This window comes from Pan paniscus, chromosome 1 (genome assembly GCF_029289425.2).
Source record: "Pan paniscus chromosome 1, NHGRI_mPanPan1-v2.0_pri, whole genome shotgun sequence".
NCBI lineage: Eukaryota > Metazoa > Chordata > Mammalia > Primates > Hominidae > Pan > Pan paniscus.
The window spans coordinates 87,860,980-87,888,206 of NC_073249.2; the positions used below are offsets into that span (position 1 = coordinate 87,860,980).

Consider the following 27,227-nt stretch of genomic DNA (forward strand, 5'->3'; position numbering starts at 1 on the left):
TCTGCTTTCTTGATAGACACCTCCTTTTTTCTGCTTGTAATACAGATATGATGGCTTGAACTGCAACAGTCACTTTGTGATCATCTGGGAAAGGCCAAAAGAATTTCTGCAATCTCGGCCTTAGCCGCTCTTAAGCCGTTGACTCAACACAGCAACTGGCTCATTCACTGTGATTCTTTGCTGTGGACTTCTCAATATAATAAAACAAACAAAAAACAACTGATGGCCAGGCACAGTGGCTCACACCTGTAATCCCAGCACTTTGGGAGGCCGAGGGTGGATCTCTTAAGGCCAGGAGTTTGAGAGCAGCCTGGCCAACATGGCAAAACCCAGTCTCTGCTAAAAATACAAAAATTAGCTGGGCATGCTGATGTGTTCCTGTAGTCCCAGCTACTCAGGAGACTCACTTGAACCCAGGAGGCAGAGGTTGTAGTGAGCCAAGATCACACCACTGCACTCCAACCTGGGTGACAGATTGAGACTCTGAAAAAGGAAAGGAAAGGAAAGGGAAGGGAAAGGGAAGGGAAAGGCAAGGCAAGGAAAGGAAAGGAAAGGAAAAGGAAAAGGAAAGGAAAAAGAAAATGAAATGAAATGAAACCAACTTATTTAAGCCAAATCTTAGGTTTTTGCAACTTGTAGCTAGATGCCGTACACAAACACCTTATACTCTCTTTATCCTTATATTCTAAATATCCTTGATAGCCTAGTTCAATTTTTATCTCCCAAGGTACCAACTGATACTAGTTATCAATATTCTATTACATATCATATTCTTCTAATTTTTGATTCTATACCATAGACATTGGGAATTTATATTACCTGGTACCTAACTGATGTCTTAAAAATTAATCAGCATATTGTTTCTGGTTTAGAATTGATCTAAATCATCATTGTTGGTCTAGGCCTAACTGGTATCTTAGCATCAATGTGGGGCAGTGAGCTAAAAACGGATCTAAGGAATTCAGCCAAATTCTACCAAATTCTAAAGATAATTTGATTCATACATACTCTGTCTCTGTAGGTGATTGCCTTCTCTGTAGAAAACTGCCAAATCAGTTCAGGCCTCAGGTCTCTACAAAGGTAGTACCTATTGAAGTTAGTAGAGTAAATGTGAACTCTCATCTTTTACTTGCCAGTTGCACATAATTAGTGGATCTGTATATATGTTTTGAGAAAAAAATTATTTTTTCAGGTGAATAGTGTGATTTTTCTCCTTTCCTCAGTAGAAATTCTGAGTATGGGAATTTTATTACTAGTTTTAATAATGAGTCAAAAGTTAGAGAACTAAAGCTGGGTGCAGTGGCACATGCCTATACTCCCAGCTACTTATTAGAGGGCTGACGTGGGAGGATCATTTGAGCCCAGGAGCTCAGGTTCAGCCTGGGCAATATAACAAGATCCTGTCTCCTAAAAAAAAAAAAAAAAAAAAAAAAAGGGCTGGGTGCGGTGGCTCATGCCTGTAATCCCAGCACTTTGGGAGGCCGAGGCGGGCAGATCATGAGGTCAGGAGATCGAGACCACCCTGGCTAACATCGTGAAACCCCGTCTCTACTAAAAATATAAAAAATTAGCCGGGCATGGTGGCAGGCACCTGTAGTCCCAGCTATTTGGGAGGCTGAGGCAGGAGAATGCCGTGAACCCAGGAGGTGGAGGTTGCAGTGAGCCAAGATCACGCCACTGCACTCCAGCCTGGGCGACAGAGCGAGACTCTGTCTCAAAAAAAAAAAAAAAAAAAAGAGAGAGAGAGAAAGAGAACTATGATTATGTATTTTTTAAAAATTAAAACATAGTTTTAAGTGAAGACTCCATTCAACTGTGTGGATACAATGATATGAAACTGAAATGAAATGAATTACAATGAAAATGCAAGGTAGATAATACTTTTTAAAAAAAAATAGACAACCTGCAGACCTTTAAGGAGAAATATATTGAGAAGAATAAAAGGAAAAACTCTCGACCTGCTTAGGAAACCAGGCTGCTTGAGCAGAATGAATAGGACAGTTTCCAAATATATTTGCCTTGGGATAGTCCAAAAAACTGTGATCATCAAAAGCAGTTATATGAATATTCTTTTATTTTTAAAACCAACACATTTATTTGGTTGGTTTGCTTCCTACCCTTCTGTTACGACCTCTCCAACTAAAAATGTGTTGCATGTGCTGGCACTAGTATTTGCAACCATTGCTATTAAGCTCTTCTAGATTTTCTTTATATGGATGGAAATTACTTTGAGATTAAATATAATTACAGTTTAGCCTGGTAGTCATTTGTTCATCTACGTGGGCCCTTAATTCAAGTAACAGTTATAAACAGTTGTTTATTTTTATTACACATGTACCACACAGACAGGTACATGGCACACAGAAGGGAAGGGAAACAGTAAAAACAAATCAATGAACATGTTGGCCAAATTATGAAACATATCTGCTGATGGCTTGTTCATAGAATTCATTCCCCTATGAAAGATATCTACAAAGTTTAGCTATCTACCATTAAAAAAACAAACATATCACTAAAAAATCAAATTAAAAACCCCCTTTTCTATGCTCTATCTTGTTCAATTATTTACCAAGAGTGAAAGAAAGGAAATGAACAGTTTTGCCACAACATAAGTAGAAATAATTTAAAAGCAGGAAATGTTAGCTTACAGTAACTACTAGTAGAACTTCCAAAATCCTTTAAAAAAAAAGAAATCAGTAGCTTTTAGTCCATCATCCACTGTTCCACCAACCATGCAATCCTTTTTTAAAAAAGCCTTTTCAAAGCATACCTAGCATTCTATTTTTATTTCAATGATCTTGTGTGACAACTTCCTCAGACAAAGAAAGACTTACTTTCTTGCAGCTTCACTAACCTGTTTTCAACTCTCTTATGAAACAAAGGAATTTAAATAATAAACAGAATGCAAAGTAAAAAACAATAAATTACAAAAATAAAACTGGCATGGAGAACACAGACGATATGACGTGATTTCTAAATGGCATTAATTTCACACCCATATCCTACTCTCTTTAGCGATTTCTGAAACTTTCTTCCATGGCTTAAAACCACAAAGTATAATCATAATACGTTACAGTTTAAGACCAGACATTGACCTGGAAATGTAATTTACTGTGCTTAAATTGGAAAATCAAATTCATCTTACAAATATCCCCATCCAGCATATTACATAAACCAGTTGCTCAATAAAATCTGAATTTCTGTCTTCACTTTCTATCCTTTGCCACCCTCTCCAAAATTTTACAAGCTCCACTTGAGTCACAGAGAGGGATCATCTCCACAACTCATTTTTGTTTCCAAGTTGTATGTAACTTTTAAACGCAGAAATGACAGAAAATGTATTTTATTCAACTTTCTCAAACCCTTATATGCTCAGAATGAACAACTCTGATATTAGGGATATCCTCACAATGTCTCTGCTCTTTCAATAAATAGGTACTCAAACTTTTTGTGCCTACATAACTTAAACTCTTCAGATTATACATTATGTAATTATAATATAATTTGTCAAATCCATAAGTCTAATAAGCCAAAGAAATTTATCTTTGGGTCTTGAAGAATCCTATAGAATTATAGTTTCCCATAGGACAACTTTTTGCATGGTTTTATTTATAGAACAATTGCTGAAAAGGAGGCTAATAATTTCAATTCACTCTGAAGTCCAAATCTCAATGTGGTAGAAAGGTAGCCTAGTATATGTTTTAATTACTTTACACTTGAAAAGATTAGACTAATCTGTGCTTGCTAACTATTATTAATTATATAAAATATTATTAAACTAGTAAAATATTTTCAAGTGGTCACAAAGTAATCACCAAATAACATTTACCTTATTCTTTTATTCAACAAACATATACCTACCAAATTCAAATGACTGTATTATGTTATACTGCTCCCAATGAATCTTTCCCACCTTATAGTGTAGGAATAAAATGGTATAAAATCTATCTTAAATTTTGGAGTCCCAAATATTTTCAATCCTTGCACATCTGTCTTTAATACTGAATTAACAATATAATTAATTAGAAGATATTTTATACAATGTATGTAAATCTTGGCTCTGCTATATAGTGGTTGTGCAAATGGTATGAATTACTTTCTTGAGGCATTATCTATAAAAAAAAAGAGAATAAAAGTTGAGTATCCCTAATCCAAAAATCTGAAATCCAAATTGCTCCAAAATCTAAAACCTTTTGAGTATTGACATAATGCCGCAAGTGGAAAATCCACACCTGACCCTTTATTTTCTGATGGTTCAATGTATATTAACTTTGTTTCATGAGCAAAATTGTGAAAAATTGTGTATAAAGGCCGGGCGCGGTGGCTCACGCCTGTAATCCCAGCACTTTGGGAGGCCGAGGTGGGCGGATCATGAGGTCAGGACATCGAAACCATCCTGGCTAACATGGTGAAACTCTAACTCTACTAAAAATACAAAAAATTAGCCAGGCGTGGTGGCAGGCGCCTGTAGTCCCAGCTACTCGGGAGGCTGAGGCAGGAGAATGGTGTGAACCCGGGAGATGGAGCTTGCAGTGAGCTGAGATCGCACCACTGCATTCCAACCCAGGCGACAGAGCACGACTCTGTCTCAAAAAAAAAAAAAAAATTGTGTATAAAATTACCTTCAGACTGTGTATATAAGGTGTATCTGAAACATAAATGATAAATTTCATATCTAGACTTGGGTCCCATCCCCAGGATATCTCCTTATGTATATGCAAATATTCCACAATCTGAAACAATCCAAAATCTGAAATAATTCTGGTCCCATGCATTTTGTCCTTCTTATCTTTCCTTTTTGACCAATGGATTCACACCACATGATCCCAGCATTTGAATAAAGAACAGTTAACCTGCACGTAACTGGCAGCTCAGCATGACATGAGTTAATGTAAATGAAAGTGCCTCATCTTTCAAGGTTTCCTACACCAGGTACTATTCCAGGGGCTGGGGATATGGTGGTAAGCGGCGAACATAACAAACAAGATTCCAACCTCACAGAAGAGGAGAAGCTGGATAAGCTGACTGAGGAGATACAGGAGGAAACCTAGACAAGTCATGGTATCATGAAAGCCTAGAAAATAACATATTTCAAGAAAGAAGGGATGTCAAAAATGTACAGGAGGGGAATGACTGGAAAGGAGCATGAGGGAATTTTTTGAAGTAGTGACAACATTTATATCTTGGTTGAAATGGTGGCTTCACAATGGTTTACTTTTGTCAAAATTCATTACATTGTATACAAAAAATTGGTGAATTTTATTGTATGTACATTATACCTAAATAAGTCTAATTTTTAAAAACGTAAATGTCATGAAAGACAGTAAAAAGGATAGGAGCTTTTCTAGATTAAAGGAAACCAAAGAGGTATGATGAGTGGGTGTAATGTATAATCTTTGGAACATATATTCAAAAAGTTATAAAGAATATTTTGGGGGAAAATGGAGAGATTTGAATATATGCTATACATTGAACTCTACTGTATCAATGTTAAACTTTTTTTAGTATCGTCATTTTATTGTGGTTATGTAAGAGAAAGTCCTTTCTATAGCAGATGTATTTTCAAATATTTAGGGGTAAAGCACCATGTTATCTGCAATTCACTCTCAAATAGGTTTTAAAATCTGGTGAGTGTACATAGATAGATATAAAACAAATATAGAAAAATGTTAACAACTGGTGGTATCTACTTAAGGGTCTCTAGATATTTACTGCACTCATCTGTCAACTTTTCTATAGATTTGAAATTTTTTAAAGTAAGAATTGGGTGGACTAAAAAAAAGAGGGAATAGTTAGCTGTGTCAAATACTGTTGAGAGGTCAAGTAAGATGACCATGGAGACATGACCTTTGACTTGGCGAGATATTTGTCATTGACTTCCGTTTTGCAAGAGCATTTCAGTGGAGTGGAAGGGCAAGAGCATTTCATGAAGTGAAATGGCAAAAGCTTGGTAAGGGTGAAAAGAAGACAGAATCAGAGGTAAGGAAGTAGAAGCAGTGAGTGTAAGTCTTTTGAGAGTTCTGCTCTAAAGGGTAACAGAGAAATAGGATGTGAAGTCAAAGAAGTCTCCCTACACCAGAGGTAACAGTAATATTAAGACATTTTGGGCTGGGTGCAGTGGCTCATGTCTGTAATCCTAGCACTTTGGGAGGCTGAGGCAGGAGGATCACTTGAGCCTAGGAGTTCAAGACCAGCCTGGGCAACATAGGGAGACTCTGTCTCTACAAATAATTTAAAAATTAGCTGGGAGTGGAATGTGCCTGTGTTCAGGAGCTGCTCGGGAGGCTGAAGTGGGAGAACTGCTTGAGCCCAGGAGGTGGAGGTGGGAGTGAGCCATGGGTCACGCCATTGTACCCCAGCCTGGGCAACAGAATGAGTCCCTCCCTCGAGGAAAAAAAAAAAGACATTTATATGCTGACGGGAATGACCCTGTAGAGAAGAAGAAACTGTATAAAAGAGGAATGGTATAAATGCAGAGTAAAGTCTTCGAGCACTGTGAGAAGTGCTAGGAGTCAGGGTCCAAAAGGAAGAAATTACCTTAGAAGTTGGCAATGATGTCTCAAGGACAATGGCAATGATGATTATTGCAGTAAAACAGCAGCTAACCCCAAAATAGTCAGGCACTATTTAAAGCTTTTTTACTTATTTCATTCTCACATCAACTCTTAGAGGAAGGTATTACTAATATCTTCTTTTACAGATGAGGAAGCTGAGGTACAGAAAAGTTAATTAACTTGTCCAATGATACATATCCAGCAAGTAGCAAAGCTGGGATTTAGAACCCAATGGAAGAGACTTTTCTTTCAGTGCAACAAGAGGGAAGGCAGAGTTTGTGGGTGTAGATGCAGCTGGGCCGGTGGTAGTGGAAACATGATGTAGCTCTTGCATGATGACATCTATTTTCTCAGTGTAGTATTTGGTGAGTTCATTAGCTGAGGGAGTGGGGAGAGAGGATGTTGGAGTTTTGACAAGAGAAGGTGAGAAATTCTTTCTTTCAGAGAGAGGGAAAGTGAATTTACTAGTAATGACTGGCATATTAAATATCCCCTTGAAATTAATGGTCATAAATTTGAAGTGAATCTACTTGTTCTCACTGAACGATACTTTCTAGCAATTTTCAGCTGCTTGAGAGCAGGCATAGAGAGAAGAGCTGGGTTTACCTAGAGAGCAGTTTTTCCAAGAAAGTGGGACCTAAGAAAGGAGCCAGGAAGTAAGGGGTGTTCACAAGAGAGTGGTGACAGGGACCATGGAATTTAAGCTGGGTAAGGAGGAATGTATGGCCATTAAGGATGTGATGGACACAGAAAAGAAGTGGCAGGGTCAAAGGACTGTAGATTTGTAAGTTAAGAGAGTAGTTGGAGTGTGAGTTTTAAAGTAAGACAGTAAGTAACAGTCAGAGAGTGGGATGCCTGAAAAGGAGATCTGAAAGAGAGTGCTGCTGTTGATGATGATAAGGTCTAGATTATGACCATATGGATGGGAGGCTGAGGTGGCGCGGAATAAAAGATGACTGGATCAAAAAAGGCTAGAGTACTAATGACTCCTCTATGGGGATGCTGAAGTTAGACAGCAGGATGACAGAGGCAGTGGAGGAGTCGTCAGTGAAGGTGGAGTAGACGGCAGCAACAAATAAGGGTTAGAGGAGTAAAGTGTGATGTGACAGATTTGCAAGATGTTAAGGGGACTGAAGGAGAAATAATTTGAAAGTTGTAGTGGGAAGCAAGGATACCACCTGCCCTGCTGCAGACTTTGAGGTACATGAGGAAGGGGAAAAAATCAGGCTCTAATTTAAGAAGTATCCTCAGAGCAAGACTGTTAAGAGAAAAGGCTGAGGATGTAGCATGGTACTTGAAACATGGTATATATTCAATCAATATTTCTTGAATTTGAATTTTGATTTTTTAATAGGACTTATCCTAAAAAGGGAAGTTCTTAAAAAGACTATTTACAAAGAGTATGAAACAGATTAAAAAGACAATGATCCTCTAATGACTGGATTTTTCCAAATCCATGAAAGGCTCCTCTTCGAAAATCAGTCACCTGGCCAAGATAAACATAGTCAAACAGCATCTTGTTGGTTTTGGCTTAATATAAATAGATAGCTCACTGTTACAAAATAAGACCAGGCATTCTCTTGCATAAGAACCCAGTATCAGAGAACAAAATTAAGTGAATTCTGCCTTGATAAAGCTTAGAAAATAGCCTTTCTGAGCATAAGCTGACCCTTTGGTCTATTCTAGTTTAGGCAGAGAAACTTAGGTACCTATAGATTGAGTATAAGTGAGACTTCCTAAATACATTCTTTGGAATGTAATAAAATGCACTTTGGAATATATTCTTCTTCAGGTAGTAAATGATTATTCCATGAGTAACTTCAAAGGTATGTCTTTACTGAAGAAAGAGATGTTCTTCTCAATGTTACTGTTTTTCTTAAACTTATTCTGAATGTCTTTGTAAGGCTAAGTAAATATTGTAATTTTTATGCTTTAACAAAAAGCCCATTTATGTCTATGAAGTTACTTCCTAAGCATTTCTAATAAGCTGTCTATATACAGATCATGAAATTCTAAGGTCCTCTATGGTCTTAAAATGTATGATGAATACCACTTTTCCCCTGAAGACTAAATTTTATTGAAACTTATCTGGAATCCCCCCAAAATTCTAGTGTTTTGTTTTATAATTGTATTTGAAGGTTTAATTATATTTATCAATCAAAATGTGAACTGGTTCGACTGCAGGTTAGTTCAAAGGGCTTTTCGTTTTCATCTTCTTCATATACTGAGGTTTTTGCTACCAGACAGAAAATTTACTAGTACCTACATTATGTGAGATACACAAACTTGAAAAAGATGGCCAACTCTCCAATTTTCAATATAATGTGTCAGAGAAAGCAATTAGTCAATAACATACACTGTGCTCATTTATAATCCACAACTGGTAATGGGAGTGAGTTATTTCTCTTCTCCATGAAGAATCAAGCTGAAAGTAATCTCTTTTCACTAGATTTCTTAGTACCTCACATATTACTTATGTGACTTTCTCTTTGGAGTACAGTGATTTTTGTGCTTGTCTTTTTTTTTTCTTCTAAACTATAAGCAGGTATATTATGCCTTAACATCTGTGCATTATATTATTATTTGTATTTTGTATTATTTGTATTTGTATTATTTGTATTAATGTCCAGGGCTAGTAATATAACAAAACGCAATAGTAATACTATCAGTGTCAAACTCATCAGTATTATCAATTAAACATAAATAGGCTTCTGTGGCATGGTCTAGGATGATATCAACATTTAGGTAACACAGGAAACTGCTCTGAGTTCCAAAAATCTAATTTACAAATTCACTGTCAGAACACAGCAGGGGCTTCTTACACTACATTTATGACTAGAAGGGTTGCAGATGCAAGTCTGTAGAGCAGTCAAGATGCTAGCTTTTCCAATTTTGTAAGTAAAAGAAAGCTACTTTTTCTTTTAGGGATGTAGTAATTTTTTTAAGAAGAATAATGGATTTTAAAAATAATAAAACAGTGGAAAAATGTTTCAGAAATAATGTACGGATATATACTCATTTAACTGAACATTTTAAATGTCTTTGAACTAATGAAGAGAATCTTGGTTAAACAATGAAATCTCATATTGTTCATACATCAGAATTTCAACTTACCATTTATGTTTATTGCTGGTAACACAATTGACATTTTTGGTCTTGTGGTCTTGTTATGGGTGGTAGCTGGTAACAGCAGGTGATCCTAAAATTAACAAAGAACAATCTGTTATATATAACAATTGGCTTAGTCCTAGAACAGGCCAAATTCAGGGCTTCTAAGAGGTCAATATTTCGTTGGGATGATGAAAAATTATAGTTTTTATTTGAAGTTGGCTTAATTAACTACAAACCAGCTTAGAATCATTCATTCATTAATGTAATACACATTTACAGAGTGTCTACTGTTGTCAGGCACTATGCAGTGATCTTGGAAAACTCCTAGGTTTTTACAACACATATGCCGTAGCACCACTATAAAGAACACTGGTCAAGCAGTCAAGACAAGGGATTTTAATTCTAATTCTGCCACTAAATAGCTGTATAATCTGGACAAGACTATGTATCCTTTCTGTGTTTCAGTTTCCAGTCCTGTAAAATGATGGGGGCTAGACTAGATAATGTCACAAGATACTGAGAGTATCTATCCCCTAAACAGTCATTCTCAAACTTTTTTTTTTTAAAGGCAATAAACTCTTTTTCCCATCAAAATTCTTATCCCAGGAATTTTCTATCTGTAGAAGAAAGAAATTATCAACATGTAGAAGAAAGATTCTGACTGAAGCAGGGCCAAGGCCTAGAGCCTTGCCTGCTTAGCCTCCTCTTCTCCCTTTGAAGGGACCACAGAATTAGACATTTATTTGCAAGTGACAGGTGCATGCTAAAGAAGTTGTACAGTTTTTGCTCTTAAAAAGCACACAGTTTGGTAGAAGAGTTAAAGAATTATAAATACATGCCTAGCACAATTGTATAGTCCTACACTGTGCAGGGCATCTGAGGTTTCTAATTTCCAGCACACAAGTACTAAAAGTAAGAATAAGCCAAGAGAAGCTTGGCTTCAGAAAAGGCAGAGTATAAGTGTTTTGAAAAATGTATATACATCTGTAGGCATTCTAAGGCTGATTATAAATGACTTATGACTTTGATATTAACTACTGTTTTCAATAACTCCTCTTCTTCCTAGCAAAAACATATGAACTGTTACAGAAAAAAGAAAAAAAGAAGTATATTAGCATTTCCATTTAAGGGAGCATGGTTAAACTGGAGATAAAACTAAACCTAAGTTTGACGCATTTTGCTTTCTTTTCTTGTTCCTGTGTTCATTGTTTCACCATTCATTCAACAAACTTACTATATGAAATAACTCATCAAAAAGTAGGATCTGATACAGCTGAGAGCAATAAAAATTCAACACAACTTCAAAGTTCAAAGTTGATATGATTATGAAGTGTGATTATCAGCAAAACTAAGAAAAAAATCTAAAAAGTGAAAAACAAATTGAAATTGATATACATGAACAGAACTGTGTAGAAAACATTTCCAGTAACTGCTTGTATTTTGTGTAATTCAAGGCAACATTTCCATGAGAACATGCTTTTAAAAATTGGGGAGGAGAGAGAAGATGAGTAAATTCTGTTAGAATTCCAGCATTGCAGCAAGGGAATTTTTTGTTTTGTTTTTTTAAGTGCATTGTTAGACACAAAGATCACACATTTCTGAGTAAGATAACATTATAACCAAGAAAAAACAGAATTTGCTGATCTTCAAGCCATGAAAGTTATACATAGCTTAATTCCTATCATTAAAATACTGCTTCAGGGTCTCTAAATTGAATGTGAAAACAAACCAAAAAATTTGCAAGCCCCAGATTAAGGCTATTGTAAAAATAAACAAACTTAGATTCCACTGGTCATGGGTTAAGGTCAGGCTCAGACTTAATTCTGAGTTTCCTGCTAAGATACAGATGCCATACTAATTGTTGTTTTTAAACATGATCTTCTGAACACAATGTCTCCTACTTTTTCTTTTCACTAAATTTCTAACAAACTAGTTACTTTTGCAGCAGAAAGCTAAAAACTAGGTATGATTTATGAAAAAGAAGAATCATATCTTGCATGCATACGAATTATTACGTTAACCTGCCTTGTCTCTAATTATTAAAGGTTTGCAAACTGGGGTAACAGTTTTTAAGTACTTGTTTACCAAGAGGCCCAAAAATCAGACTGCAGGGAACCAAAGCTGGTATACTACCAACTCTAACAGTACATATCTTATAATAAAAATAAGTGTCTATATAATATATAATATATACATTTTATCTATCTTATCTATATATCTGGGACAATGTAGTTAACTTCATTGAATATTTACCTCCACTTCCTCAAAATAAATGTTTCTTGAACCTCACAACAATGAATCCTGAATCATTACTTTCTCTCTGTGTTCATCTTACTCTTTTTCAGATCATTAATACTGTGAGTCACATTTTCAGAAACAAAGGAGCTGTAATCACTCAATAAATATTTACTGGCCTCTTACTGTCTTTTCTTTTTTTTGAGATGGAGTCTTGCTCTGTCACCCAAGCTGGAGTGCAGTGGCACGATCTCCATTCACTGCAAGCTCCGCCTCCCGGGTTCATGCCATTCTCCTGCCTCAGCCTGCAGAGTAGCTGGGACTACAGGCGCCCGCCACCACGCCCGGCTAATTTTTTGTATTTTTAGTAGAGACGGGGTTTCACCATGTTAGCCAGGATGGTCTTGATCTCCTGACCTCGTGATCTGTCCGCCTCGGCCTCCCAAAGTGCTGGGATTACAGGTGTGAGCCACTGCGACCGGCCCTTACTGTTCATTTAAAAAAAATTTACTGAGCACAGTGTCCTGTCATGTATTCAGCACTGTGCTACAGAGGATATTTTCTTTTAAAGAATATAAATCCAAGTTTTTATTTTGTTGGGGAAACTGAATTGTGGCAGAAACAGCCTTTTTTTTTTTCTTACCCAATATATGCTCTCCTTCCTCTATAACATTAAAATAGCAACAGGACTTGTGATATTTAGTTGGGCACAAGGCCACCCAGAATAAAGACTATATTTCCTAGCCTCCTTTGCAACCAAATAAGGCTACACGGTCTGGTCAACGGACTGTAAGAAGAAATGGCAACTTCTTCAAGGTGGTAATGGTGGAAGGCTTCCCTCCTCCTTCCCTTTCTCCTTCTTGCTAGCTAGAAGGCAGATATGACTGCTAGAGCTGGAGTAGCCGTCTTTGTTCCATGAGACAGAAGCTGCAAGTTGAGGATTATGGAGCAAGAAGACAGAAGGAGACAGGGATCCAGATGATTAAGTAGCTATCATTAGATCTCTGAAACTTATACATGAGACAGAAATAAACTTATAATTTATCTAAGCCACTATTATTTTGGATTTTCTGTCACTTAAACCTAAACCTAAACCAAATTACTAGTTAAATTATAAATCTGTGAAACAGCTCTAAAGGTATTTGGTCAAGAGGAATCTCCATAATGGTTAATCAAGGACAGGACTGTTATTTTTTAACAGCATAGAAACCATATTTATAATTTAGTCTTCTTGATATTGCACCCCCTTTTACTTAAATACTTATTAAGGAACTAGTGAAGGAAATTCAATTCTGGAGGTAAAATTTGATGAATTTGTATTTCTTTCCCTCCAATTAAATCGTTTAAAATAACCCAACTGTGACAAAAATGAAACTACTTAAAAATAAAAAGGATAGTAGAATAAGAATGTTGCCTTAGAAAGAAATATATTTCGGCACTGTCACTCAAAACAATGTCATTAATTTTAAGACATCTTCGAATGGACTCCTGAAATGTCTTTATCAGGCTTTCCGTAGGGCTTAGATACCATAGGATTTCCTCTGGAATGAAACCATGTGGACAAATATTATAATCAATGTATTGTTACTCTTATTCCCAGAAAAAGTTAGAGAAACATGGAGGGGAGGGGGCGGGGAGAAACACCAAAACATTTCACCATGAAAACAAAGCATCAGTTTTCTAATGTTGTGCAATATTGTGCATGAGAAAATATGCTACTTTCATACAGTTCTCCCAATCCCCTCTTCCAAGCAATTTGTTAGAAACCAACAGAATATTAGTGTATAACACAGCCTTCAAAGTTACGTTTCTTGTCTTTTTAAGAAAACAAAAGCATTGGAGACTGGCTTATCAAAAGAAAAGGACCACATTTTGCTCCACTGAAATTAATTATGGTAACTCACAATAAAATTCAGGCCCTACTGAGAGTTATCAAATGTTGATTCTACATATCTATGTAGAGTACAGACTGATTAAATGGTCCTTCCCATTCCCCCTATAAAACTCACTGACTGGTGCCCATAGCACAGGGAACATTCACGACTAGTTGAATTGTGTCTTTTTTCAAGACTACTTTCATTAATTGTATTAGTATAATTGTGTAATAAAATATTACATAAACTAATAGTGTGAAAAGAGAGCAAAAAGATAAAGATAAGTTTTAAAATGTTCTCTCCTTGCAAAGCAACCATAAAAATCATAATAGTCTGCCCTCAGATTGCTTAACAAGTACCTTTAAGTTCTTATTCCAATTTACAGTAACTGTAACCAAGACTGGAAATTACGGTTACTGAATTGTGAGTATAGTTTATGCAAGAATGGCAACATGGAACTCTGAAGAGTGGATTTGGACTCAAAGAAAAGAAATTGGCCCTACATACAAAACTAGCCAATGAGTGCACATTAATATAATCAAATGAAATAAACATACATATCTTTTTAAAAAATTATTTTAGCCAGTATTGTTTATTAACAGACTATCTACTAGTACCCACTATATAGATAAGATGGCTTCTACTGTATTAGAAAACTCTGGCTCAAGGTTGGAGCCCTTTATCTTTAATAGAAAGGAATGTTATTTCTATCATAATTTCCCCTAGAAATGAATGAAACTCAGGCTGCACTTGTGACACTGAGCAGCTTTCACACAGATCAACACAGACCTCTATTAGGGAAAAAGTTTTGCATAGCAGACCAATAGCAACACCAGCCTCTTAACATTTTATATTTGGCCCATATCCACTGGATTCCAGAGATGGGTTTGGTTTTCCAATATAGGAAACTGTTAAAAGCAGATCAAAAATAAAAATAGCACCTAGCCTTATTTCAAAAACAGCTTTGTATTAAATTTTCTCTAACCTATGTCCCTGTCCTAGAGAGCTTTTGTTTTCTATCACTCTATTTCATATCTTTCAAGCTGTCAAAGAAGTTGAAGAACATGTTAACCCTCAAAAATCAGAGCCAAAGCATCAACTAGAAGTAGGCCTTTCAGAGTTATTTATCTAAATTCACATTTTGCACTAGTGTTGTTTTCTAGTAGTTATAGTAATTCCTGATCAAAAACCAAATATGCTCATTCATTAAAGCAATGGCAATTTGGGAATTTGAAATCATAAAAATATACAGACATACATCATGACATATCCTGAAAATAAAAATTACAAAAAACAAAATTAGGGGTGGTAAAATTAAGTAGAATGTAATCATTTAAAGTCTATTAAAATGTCTACGATACAGGGCTTCTCAGCATAGTAAAAACATAAGCAAAGTATATTAGTCACCCCAAAACTAGAAATAGTTCATATAAATAGCTAATATGAATGCTGTATTTGTGCCACTAATATATGCAATAAAACTACAGACCCATAAAAGGAAATATAAAGCTTGCATCTGTACCATTAATATGCATGTCAGCCAGAAGAATAAATCAAAACTATTAGTGTACAACAGATGGCCCAAGAATGAGCCAAGGTTTACGCTTTGACAAGAGGAAACTTTTGACACTTAATACAAATCTGATAATGCTGGCAAGGTCACCAGAGGAAAAATGAGCTTGAAATCCTAATAAGTACAAATTCAAGTTTTGATTTAAGATATACTTTTCATGTCAAACTCTGTAGGATGTCCCCCACAAACTGCCCAACTAACCCTGCCTCCCTTTTATTAACACCAAAAAGTATTAGGTTGGACCATAAAAAACTGTCACTTTTGTGAGTCAAATATCAGTAATTTCATAAGGTTCAATCTAAGAGTGATATATGCCTCTCTTTTTAAAAACCAGAATTAATTTTGAGTTTCTTGGTCAAAATGGTTTCTTGTAAATACTTTCTGATAAGACAGTAGCATCCAAAATCATTCTTCTCTTTTCATGAGAGTTTCAGGAAAAAATGTTTCTAAACCAGGTCAGGATTGATCTCCCTAGGGAAAGCTCTTAAACAAAATGTTGGTTACATGCCTTGGACAGGTATAGGACCAGGAAGTCTCTGCCCATGTGCTTCATATTACTTCATTCAATAACTTGAGTTGGCCAGGCGCAGTGGCTCACGCCTATAATCCCAGCACTTTCGGAGGCCGAGGCAGATGGATCATGAGGTCAGGAGATCAAGACCATCCTGGCTAACATGGTGAAACTCCGTCTCTAATAAAAATACAAAAAAATTAGCCAGGCGTGGTGGCAGGCGCCTGTGGTCCCAGCTACTCAGGAGGCTGAGGCAGGAGAATGGCGTGAACCTGGGAGGCTGAGCTTGCAGTGAGCCGAGATCGCTGCCACTGCACTCCAGCCTGGGCGACAGGGCGAAACTCCGTCTCAAAAAAAAAACAAAAAACAAAAAACAAAACAACAACAACAAAAACACTTGAGTTAATCAAAGTTCAAAACTTTGTTAGCTATAATAGAGAGCCTTTTCAAAAACTGGGAAGTATATGATTTAGGAAAATAAGTTAGGGCCTCTGAAACTTATTAGCAATTGTAATTTGTTGAGTGCCAACAGGACAGCAATCCAAAAAAAAGTCTTCTTAAGGAAAAAGATCAAACACTAAATGCATAAAGAGTTTAACCACTTGGGAGTTTGTCATATATAATGTTTACAAGATGTTTCATTTTAGAAAATTCACTTTACTCAGGACTACTGGTAGGAAGTGAATTTCCTGAAGATTACATTGCCTCCTACAGGTGTGCTACCAAAGCAGACCACAGGGGGTCAGGTAGGAGGCTCTATGGCTACAGTAAATTGAGTCAACAAGTTTCCTGAGAAAAGTTATTAGGAAACACTTCTAGCAAAAAGCTAAACATAGATATATAGGAGAATCATTATACTTTTTGTTGAAAAAAAGAGGGAACATGTTGGGTTGAGACAAAAAATATATATTTTTTTAACCCAGCAGAATCTCAAAAGTTACCTCAAATGCCACTTGTGTCTGTGTGGACAGCACAGCAGGGTGGGAAGGGAACACAGGGAGATATACTAGCCAACTCTTTCATATCAATGATTCTACAAATTTCTGGAAGGGGAGAAAAAAAGGGGTTTCATGTAATTTATATTTCTAAAGTTATCTCTCCTTGCATGAGCCTCAGTGTCTAGCTATTCCTCCAGCCTTCACTCCAGATCTTGATCCTTTTCAAAGCAATTTTGATGTTGGCGTCACATAAAGAAATATGGAGGACTATAAAATGCCCCTAAAGCACATTTTAGGAAAGACTAGTCTTAACAAGGCAAACTACAAAGTGGAATAAGAAATTTTAACTATAATATGCTTTATGTACATCAGTGAACAAATTTTCTCTCAGGATCTTGGGTTAACAAAATAGCCAAACTCAACATTTGCTCGCATTAGAAGCTGAGCTTTATTGCCAGCTGCAATCCTAGTTAAAGATGGAGGTACGATACTATATAAAGCTGTTCCACAATCTAGAAGAATTCACTTTTCATATCACATAGGGTGTACTTTCTAAAGCCTACCAGTTTTCTTTCATCATAAATAGAACAGTAAGTTCTCAGTTTCCATTCAGTTTTTTTTGTGTGTGTGTGTGTGTGTTTTTGTTTTTTGTTTTTTTGTTTTGTTTTGTTTTATACAGTCTCATTCTGTCACCCAGGCTGGAGTACAGTAGCGCAATCTCAGCTCACTGCAACCTCTGCCTCCTGGGTTCAAGTGATTCTTCTGCCTCAGCCTCCTGAGTAGCTAGGATTACATGCACCCGCCACCATGCCCAGCAAATTTTTGTATTTTTAGTAGAGACAGTGCTTCGCTATGTTGGCCAGGCTGGTCTCGAACTCCTGACCTCAGGTGATCCACCCACCTCAGCCTCCCAAAGTGCTGGGATTACAGGCGTGAGTCACCATGCCTGGCTTCCATTCAGTTTTAAAGTGCATTTTTAAGGTATGATGCATTTGTAGGAAATACAATTTTTAAATTGTTTGGTCAAGTATTGTTCTAAAAAGGATTTCATTTAAATTTCAGGTGGTAACAGCTTAAAAGTCAAACTGGGGTATAATAGTATAGAATAGTATAATTGTATTAAGTTCTGTACTAACTATGTATCTTTCAGAAAGCATTTAATCATAGGAAGCTGGGATCAGAAGCAAAAACAGTGCCAATAGTAGGTCCTTCTAAAACAGAAGTTCTTAACAAAAGATACATATCAGAATCACCTGCAGGATTTTATAATATAAATACCCACATTCCTCAACTCTTGAAAAACAATTTCTTACATGGTAAGTCTGAGGTGGGCCAGAATTTTTCACTATTAACAAGTATCCCTGGTGATTCTGATGCAGATAGTTCCAGGACTCTGCATTCACAAACACTGGCCAGAGTGGCACAGACAGAGATTAAAAGGATGGACTCTGGAGCTAGACTGCCTGGGTTTGAATTCTGCTTCCATCACTTAATTTCTAGCTGTAGGATATAGAGCAAGTTCCTTAATCTGTGTCCTCATTTTCTCTTTAGTAAAATAGGGACAGTAACAACACCTATTGCACCGATTGTTTATAAAGATTAGACAAGTTAGTATTTCAACACTTATAAGTGTTCAATAATTTTTTTTTTAAAAAAAGGGACCAAAAAGTTTGAGGAGAGTGAAGTCCCTGAGGAAATGCAACAGTTAAATGCAACTGATATAGGAAATTTAGATTTGTTGTTTAAGTTTATTCCCTCAACCACATAGTTGAGAGCCATTGTTCCACTACTGAATGAAATAAAGGATGACAGGCACACATGACCAATCCAAACTCTTCAGCCTAGAAATGAAATCTCTTTATAATTTGGTCCCTACTGATTTGGTCTCTCTCCATCATGATCTCACTTGTGTTTATTCCTTTTTATAAACATTAGCACTAACTGCCATAGATATTCTCTACCAATTCAACCAGGAAAAGAAGACACCCCTATATTTTATTTCCTTTAATATAAGAGATGACAGGAGAAAAATAATTGAAGCGCAAGTATTCAAAGCCTCTACTCTATCCCTGTACCTTTTGTAAAGAGGTAAATTTTTGTTTTTGTAAGTGCTGATTAATTGTGTGTGTACTAGGGGCAAGGAAGTGGTGGAGAGCAGAGTTGGAAGAAATTAAATTAAATTAAATTAAAGTTTAATTAAAAGGTATGAGTTATCAGCAGAAAAAAAAGGTCTGGAAGTTGGAAAGATGAAAAGAGGTAGATAAAGAAGGGCGGCCTCAGCTGTGGCCTTTGTAGAGGCACACACCTTTACCTGCCCCCACTTCAGATCTTCATTCAAATGTCAATTTCTCAGTGAGGTCTTTCCTAGCCACCTTAGTTAAATTGTACACACACATTACCACCAAACACACCTCCTTTCCTTTCTCTGCTTTACTTTTCTCTCTAACACCTATTATATATCGTTACCCTTTATAAATGAGCTCCATGAGCTCCATAACAGCAGACATTTTCATCTGTTTTGTTCATTGGTGAATCCCCAGGATCTACTACAACCTTTCATATAGTAGGTAACCACAAACGATTTATAATGTAAACTAGCTAAAGAGGGCTATTATAATAGCTTTTTAACTAGTTTTTTCCCTAAGGAGGCAAGAATCTCTAAGACCCTTTCAGGTCAAACTATTTTCAAGCCTTTTTGCACTTTGTTGAAATTTACTCTGTTGGTGAAAAAGCAAAGCCAAACTGCTAGGCCTTAGTATAAATCTATGTAGTGGCACCAAGCTAGTCTAGTAGTCACTGTATTCTTCACCACCACATACAGTAACAATGAATCAGCCAACAAATGAATAAATGAATAAAATATTTTAAAGCCAATTTCAGTTTAGAATATCCTTGTTGAAGCAGTAAAAATTACTAACATTCTCTGTGATGAAAGGGCAAGAACATAAAAAACTGTTTTGCTGCCTACTGAAGCGTAATGGCTATCTCAAGAAAAAGCACTTGGGTGAATGATTTACAGGCTGAACAACCCACTTTTTTCAATACCACTTTTACTTGAAATAATGGCGAATTATTGTTATTCAGGCATGGGTAACCCATTAAGCACTTTTTAAAAATGCAGTAAGCCTGATATTTCAAAGAAAATACTTGACAGTATTTGCAAATTATAAAATTTGGGATTTTGAGTGAAAATCCGAATTTCGGAAACCATGTATCTACCACCATGAGTATGACTTTCTTGATGTGATTCGTGGTGATCTTAATGAATGTGATTTTTTGACATTGTATAATGAAATATGTTCATATTTAGAAGATCTGCCTAACTCTTAGTGAACCAGTATCTTCCAAATGAGCAGTGAATGATGTTACAAAATCATGCATGGGTACAAGTTCCATTCAAACTGCAAGATAGATCAATGGATTTTTAATGTTACAGAGGGTAAAAGTATCACTGATATGGCTTTAGATTCTATAGTGCAACTAATCTTTAAAGAAATTACCACTTGCTGAGTTTTTATGTAGTATCAAAACAATAATTCACAATTATTTGAAAAGGCTATTAAAGTACTCCTTCCCTTTGCAACTACTTACCTGCATGAGGGTAGATTTTCTTCATATATTTCAACTAAAACAATATATTGCAACAGACTGAATACAGAAATATATAAGAATCTTGTTATCTTCCATTAAATCACATATTAAAAATCTGCAAAACTGTAAAACAGTGCTACTCTTCTATTTTTTTTTTTTTTTTGCTTTGGGAGATATAATTATTTTCCATTAAAAGTGTTATTTAAAATTTTAATTGGTTTATTTTTTCAAATAAAACATTAAATATTTTAAACATTTCTTAATTTTTATTTCTACTAATGGCTAATGATATTGAGCACATTTTTATGTGCTATTGGCCATTTGTATATCTTCCTTTGGAGCAATGTCTACTCAAGGGTTGAAAAACTAACTGGTTGGGTACTATACTCATTATTGGGTGATGGGATCATTCATACCCTAAACCTCAGCATCACCCAATATGCCAATGTAACAAATCTGCACATCTACCCCAAATCTAAAATAAAAGTTGAAATTATAAAAAAAGACTAGCCTTAAAAATTACTTCCAATAAATACAAATATTTCATATGTATGACAGACAGAAATATCTGCTTTATTATAGATAAGAATAATGTTTGTTGCTTAATACGACAGAAGAATGTGTAAGTGGGTAACACAGTGATCTATCTACTATAATTTTATATGTCATATGTCATATGTTTACATAACACCATAATGATGTTACTAAGATTATACCCAAAAAAGTATTCTCATATACATGTACTATCCTATATTTGAAAATACTTTTTTTAATCAAAGTTTTCATTTTTCAGTTTCACACAGCATTGCTTAATTATCTATTTCAAATGTAAAACTTTTAAATGTTCTTGTGTAACTGAAGATCATTAGTTTTGTACAAAACTTACAGAATGAACATGTCTCAGCTAATGCATAAATGTATGTCATGATGTGTACATATGCAAAGCAAATAATTAGCATATACTATAACATTAAGGAGATACTTTAAATAAACTACTTTAATCAAGCTATTCTGACTTCATTTGTTATCAATACTTTTAATCCTCTTTCTAAAAGTATAATCAGAAATTATATTCATAAGTAACATTTTATTCTTCCTACCATACTGTTTGGTTTTTAGACTTCTAGTAATATAATATAATGATGTAGAGTTTAAATGCAAAAGATTATATTTGACTTAATGGCTTCTTATTGAAAATGTTAACTCCCAGTTCAGCAGGCTCGTAAAAATTGCTTCCTAAGAGGTCTCTTTTCATGTCATCTGTTAATTATTTATAAGCAAAAGTTGAGTACTATTCCTCACGTCATCCATAAATTCTTTAAGTGAAATGACATAAAGGAAACCAGTTTTACGATAGCCTAATTGATATAAACGAGAGTTACGTTCCTACAGCATATTTCTGGCTATAAAAACATCACCAAACTTCTAAATAAAGACCCCAAGCACTTCTAATATTAAATATTGAAATAAATGTGAGCTATACATTTAATAAAAACTAATAAAAACAAGTAAGATAATTTATGCAATTTTTGGTGAATCAGTAAGTGATGGCGGTCGTAGTGATGGTAAGTTAAGTCAATAAATGTTTGTGAAGCAAAAGTTATAAGGATGTGGGAGGAAACTGGAGAAAACCTGTGCAGACACATGGAGAAAACGTGAAAATTCCACACAGACAGTGGTCCCAGCTGGGAACGGATTTTTTTTCTCATCAATGTTATATTGAAATGAAGCTAAACAAAATGACATTTTTTGAGAACCTGCTGTGATCTGAGACGTTTCTTCAACTCTGGACGGGTGCCTAATAGAAGCATTGAAGTAAGCTGTGGAATATATAGGTCATAGGTTCAATAATTCTGTGCCTATCCCACAACGTAAAATGTAAAAAAAATAGCAGAGAAGAATTTCCACCAATAAATATGCAAGACCCAGAGGAATAAGGCAGTGGAGTTTTGAGTTGACTACACTTACTTTATTTAAACTGTTTAAAATGTATGAAATAATTTTTACATGGAATGTTTTGTCTTTTATATTTACTACCAAATAAGACTTAATAAACTTAAGGGAAATTCTTTTTAATCATTTATCAAATGATCTAAATTTTACACATTTAAGAAACTAACTTTTTAAGTACCAAAATCTGGAAGGGTAAATAAAAACATTATGTTCGTGACCACAGAGAATCGGTTTTGAAAAGCAATTTTCAGGATTCTTCATTCTGATATACTAGACTTATTTCTCCCTAACTCTTGGTTAGAAAAGTAATACAGAATTACTGAAGCTGTTAATAGGGTGACACAGTTGATTTCAAATGGGCTTGTAGAGTGTAAAGATTCAGTACAGATGTTTGGAATAACTTGCAGCTGTTGCAGGGTGAATAGGCTTAATGACATCCTGGGAATACTGAAGGAGAACTGCCTGGAGTACTTTAAAATATTTATATTATTGTGATATGAAAAAAATGTTTAATTAGAAGCCAGAAAACAGTGTAGAAACTTCATTGGCCTTTGTTTAATTCTGAATTAGATTTGTAGATGTCTCAATATTCTTAGATATTCCTGGGTACACTTATCCACATATATCCTCTGTTGTAACAAAGTGCCTCCTCTAATAAGAAAGGGGAGAAACGATTTTCTTTAGTTTCATCCAGGTTTGGTTTAGCTCAATTTAATTCAGAATACTTTAGAATTTTACCATATGCAAAACACCATAATGGAAAAAGGGTGAATAAAAAACCCTACACTATTCTCAAGAAACTTATTTAGTGAGGATATACATAAAAATACAGAATACAGGCCTGGCATGGTGGCTCACACCTGTAATCCCAGCACCTTGGGAGGCCGAGGTGGGAGGATCACCTGAGGTCAGGAGTTCAAGACCGGCCTGGCCAACGTGGTGAAACCCTGTCTCTACTAAAAATACAAAAATTAGCTGGGCGTGGTGGCGTGCGCCTATAGTCCCAGCTACTTGGGAGGCTAAGGCAGGAGAATTGCTTGAACCCAGGAGGTGGAGGTTGCAGTGAGCTGAGATCACACCACTGCACTCCAGCCTGGGTGACAGAGTGAGACTCTGTCTCAAAAACACACACACACACACACACACACACACACACAGAATACAATGAGTACTATATAACTATATTATGGGAATTCAATGAAATCATGGGGATTTAATTGAGTGTTCAAATATTGCTCCTTGAGAAAAAGCCTAACTGCCTATAGGTACTCTCGAGGCACCAGAGGTACGTTATTCTTTCATCCAGATAAAAACACTGGGTAAATGTCTCAATATTCATGCTAAATCTACCCTCTATTTGGTTTATAAAGCATATGGAGCAGCCCTGAATTAGCAATACAGAATATTAGTACTCTAGTCTCTCACCAAAAGCCTGGATATGATATTTAAAAGGCTTGCATAAAGCACATGCTAGCCATCCATTCCTGTAAGCATTCTAAGTTCCAAGACCAAGTTGCACTGTAAGAAGGTTTGGCTTACAATGTTTAGCCTCTCTCTGAATGGCTTTTACTGAACTGTACATTATGAACCAGATGACGAATCAATAAAAATTTACTAGGAGTCAAAAAAATCTATACTTAATGGAAACCCACATCTCCAAAATATACCACAATAGCAGGTTTAGGCTCAACTCCAAGGATCATCTCAGTTACCTTAGAAATCTTAGTTCCAGAGCAGTGTTGTTTAATAGAAATATACTGTGAGGCATATAAGCAAGCCACATATATAACCTTAAAATTTCGGGCACACAAAATAAAAAAGTAAAAGGAAACATATAAATTTAATTTTAATAATCTACTTTATTTAATGTATCCAAAATATTATCACTCAACATGTAAGCAACATAAGCGTTATTAAAATATTTTACTTTTTCTTCACCCTAAGTCTTCAAAATCTAGTGTGTATTTTACACTTACAGCACATCTCAGTTAGGACTAGCTACATTTCAAGACTAGTGACTACTGTACTGACCAGTCCAGCTCTAAAAGATAAACTTCTTTTGGGAAATGACCCTTTCAGGCTTCCTCCCGAACAGAAAACTACAGCTCTTCTTTCCCCTTTTATTCTGTAGGTTTTTTAGGAGCAGCAGCCATGACAAATCTATGTAGCAGTTCTTTGGTGCTGAAGGTTAGAAGGTGGGGGAGGAGTTGGCCAGTAGAATATTTTTATTTATTTTATTTTTTGAGACAGGGTCTCGCTCTGTTTCCCAGGCTGGAGTGCAATGGCACCTTGACTCACTGAAATCGCTGTTTCCCCAGGCTCAAGTGATCCACCCACCCCCGCCTCAGCCTGTGAGTAGCTGGGACTACAGGTGCACGCCACCATGCCCGGCTAATTTTTTGTATTTTAGTAGAGACAGAGTTTCATCGTGTTGCCCAGGCTGGTCTCAAACTCCTGAGCTCAGGCAAGCCGCCCGCTTCAGCCTCCCAAAGTGCTAGGATTACAGGCGTGTGCCACCGAGCCCAGCTCTTTACATAATATTTAATTCAGTAAAAATATTATAGTCCATTCTGAGTTGGAAACATTTCAACTTCTCTTACATTTTGCAGAAAAAAATAACACACAACTTGAAAGGGATGTTAATTTGTTGAAATTTTACTGGTTTGCGTATTTCTGAAAGAACTCTCTTCTAATGTAATTTTATTTACTGATTAGAACATAGTAAAGTGCAGTGAAAAGTGCACTAGCCTGAAATGGAAGATGATTTGACTTCTAGACCTTGTTTTGTCACAGATGAGTTGTGTGCTGCCATATATATCTCTGGTTCTAAATTTCTTCATCTATAAAACAAGGGGCTAAAAGTACACCTCTAAATCTCAAACATCTAAACTGGAAACTATGTATTTATTTAAGAAATTCTAAATACTTCACACTTTCAAAGCAATATTATTTTTCCAATATACTATTGCATAACTTTGTAAAAATGAGATTAAATAATAAAGCTAAAATAAATGGCCAAATTGTAAAAGGAATCTAATTTTACTGATAATAGGTTCAACTCCTGTTCATCTGCACCAGCTAGGTTTTCACCAATAAGTAAAAATAACACAACATTCTCTATGAAAGAGAATTCGTTAAATTCAGTTTACGAATTAGTGAAACATTTTAAATTTGAGTAACTGGGATTACTACACTTCACTAATAAAATTCTGCTACTGACTTGAAGACTCATCAAAATAAAGCAAGCAAAGAAAAATATATACAAATGTATAATCATCCAATATGGAGGCTGGGCATGGTGGCTCACGCCTGTAATTTCAGCACTTTGGGAGGCCGAGGCAGGCAGATCACTTGAGGTCAGGAGTTCAAGACCAGCCTGGCCAATGTGAAGAAACCCTGTTTCTATCAAAATTACAAAAGTTGTGGCACACACCTGTAGTCCCAGCTACTTGGCAGGCTGAGGTGGGAGAATCACTTGAAACCGGGAGGTAGAGGTTGCAGTGAGCCGAGATCGTGCCACTGCACCAGCCTGGGCGACAGAATGAGACAAATACATCTATCTATCGATTGATCGATAGATAGACGGATGTATTTGGCTTCCCATGGATAATTTCAGTTCAAGGTGAGCAGTTATTTCTATGTGTTAGCAGTATAGTTTTCTAATGCAGAGAACAGGGATGGTCCAGCATCTATTTCTGTAACTCACTGGGTCCTTTATTTTTTCTCAAAGATCAGTAATTTTTTTAAAATGCCTGATGTCAATGCACTACAGCATTTTCCAGAAATGTTTAAGTGCTGACAGAGGAAGTAGAATTCCCTCCTACTCATACCAAATCATGAAAGCTGAAACAGTTCATCTAATCAGTATAAGGCATGAATGCTTTCTTGTACATATTTTTAGAGGTAATTAAATGCTCTAGGGGGAGGGAAAAAGCACTGAGTAATAAAATGATCAGATATGTTGCTAAAGCTATTATGAAGCCCCAACCTAAAAGCAGAGTAAAATCCTATTCTAAATATCTAGACATTCTCACAGTCATATAGGCACATTTCCTCTCAGCTACTTGATCTCTATGTTCCATACTCTAATCACAATTCCTGCCTCAGACAAGCATCATTTTCACAATTAGGAAACAGAGCCTTAAAAATATTTGGGGGGATGGATGTATCTGTTATCTGAATCAGGGGATATCTATCAAACGAAGTTATAATATTAGATTGGATTTAAATGCAGATGTTTATCCTCTATAAAAGTAGGCATATACTATATTGCAATGATGTAAAAACATATTTGCATCCTTTAAAATAAGTAAAACACACACAAATAGTAATGATTTTGTTAGGCTAATAAACCATAGGTGATTTCTCCTTTTATACTTTTCAAATTTCTGACCATTGAGATGGTACTTTTGAAATTAAAAAGCTTTTTATTTATTTATTTTTTTGACACAGGTTCTCACTCTGTCAGCCAAGCTGGAGTGCAGTGGCATGATCTCAGCTTACTACAACTTCTGCCTCCTGGGTTCAAGCAATTCTCCCACCTCAGCCTCCAGAGTAGCTGGGACTACAGGTACACACCACCATGCCCAGCTAACTTTGGTAATTTTTGCTTGAGACAGGGTTTCACTATGTTGGCCAGGCTGTTCTTGAACTGACTTCAAGTGTTCTGCCCACCTTGGCCGCCCAAAGTGCTGGGATTACAGGCATGAGCCACTGCATCTGGCCTGAAATTAAAAATCACTTAAATTGATCACACAGTTATCTATTAATGGTTGAGACTACTTGGTAAGAATTCTATATAAATATGTAAACCTCATAAAGACTACAAAATAGGACAGGCACAGCAGCTCACGCCTGTAATCCCAGCACTTTGGGAGGCCAAGGCGG

The 27,227-nt window shown here is 36.0% G+C and overlaps 1 protein-coding gene across 2 annotated transcripts in view; it reads right to left on the minus strand.

Moving 5' to 3' along the window:
• ATF6 (activating transcription factor 6) overlaps positions 1 to 27,227 on the minus strand; it is a 199,724-nt gene that overhangs the window by 40,416 nt on the left and 132,081 nt on the right. For both annotated transcript variants that reach the window (XM_008978232.4, XM_003824557.5), the window contains exon 15: positions 9,669 to 9,753. In XM_008978232.4, coding sequence (XP_008976480.2) covers positions 9,669 to 9,753 — 85 coding nt within the window. The remainder of the gene's footprint in view (positions 1 to 9,668; positions 9,754 to 27,227) is intronic.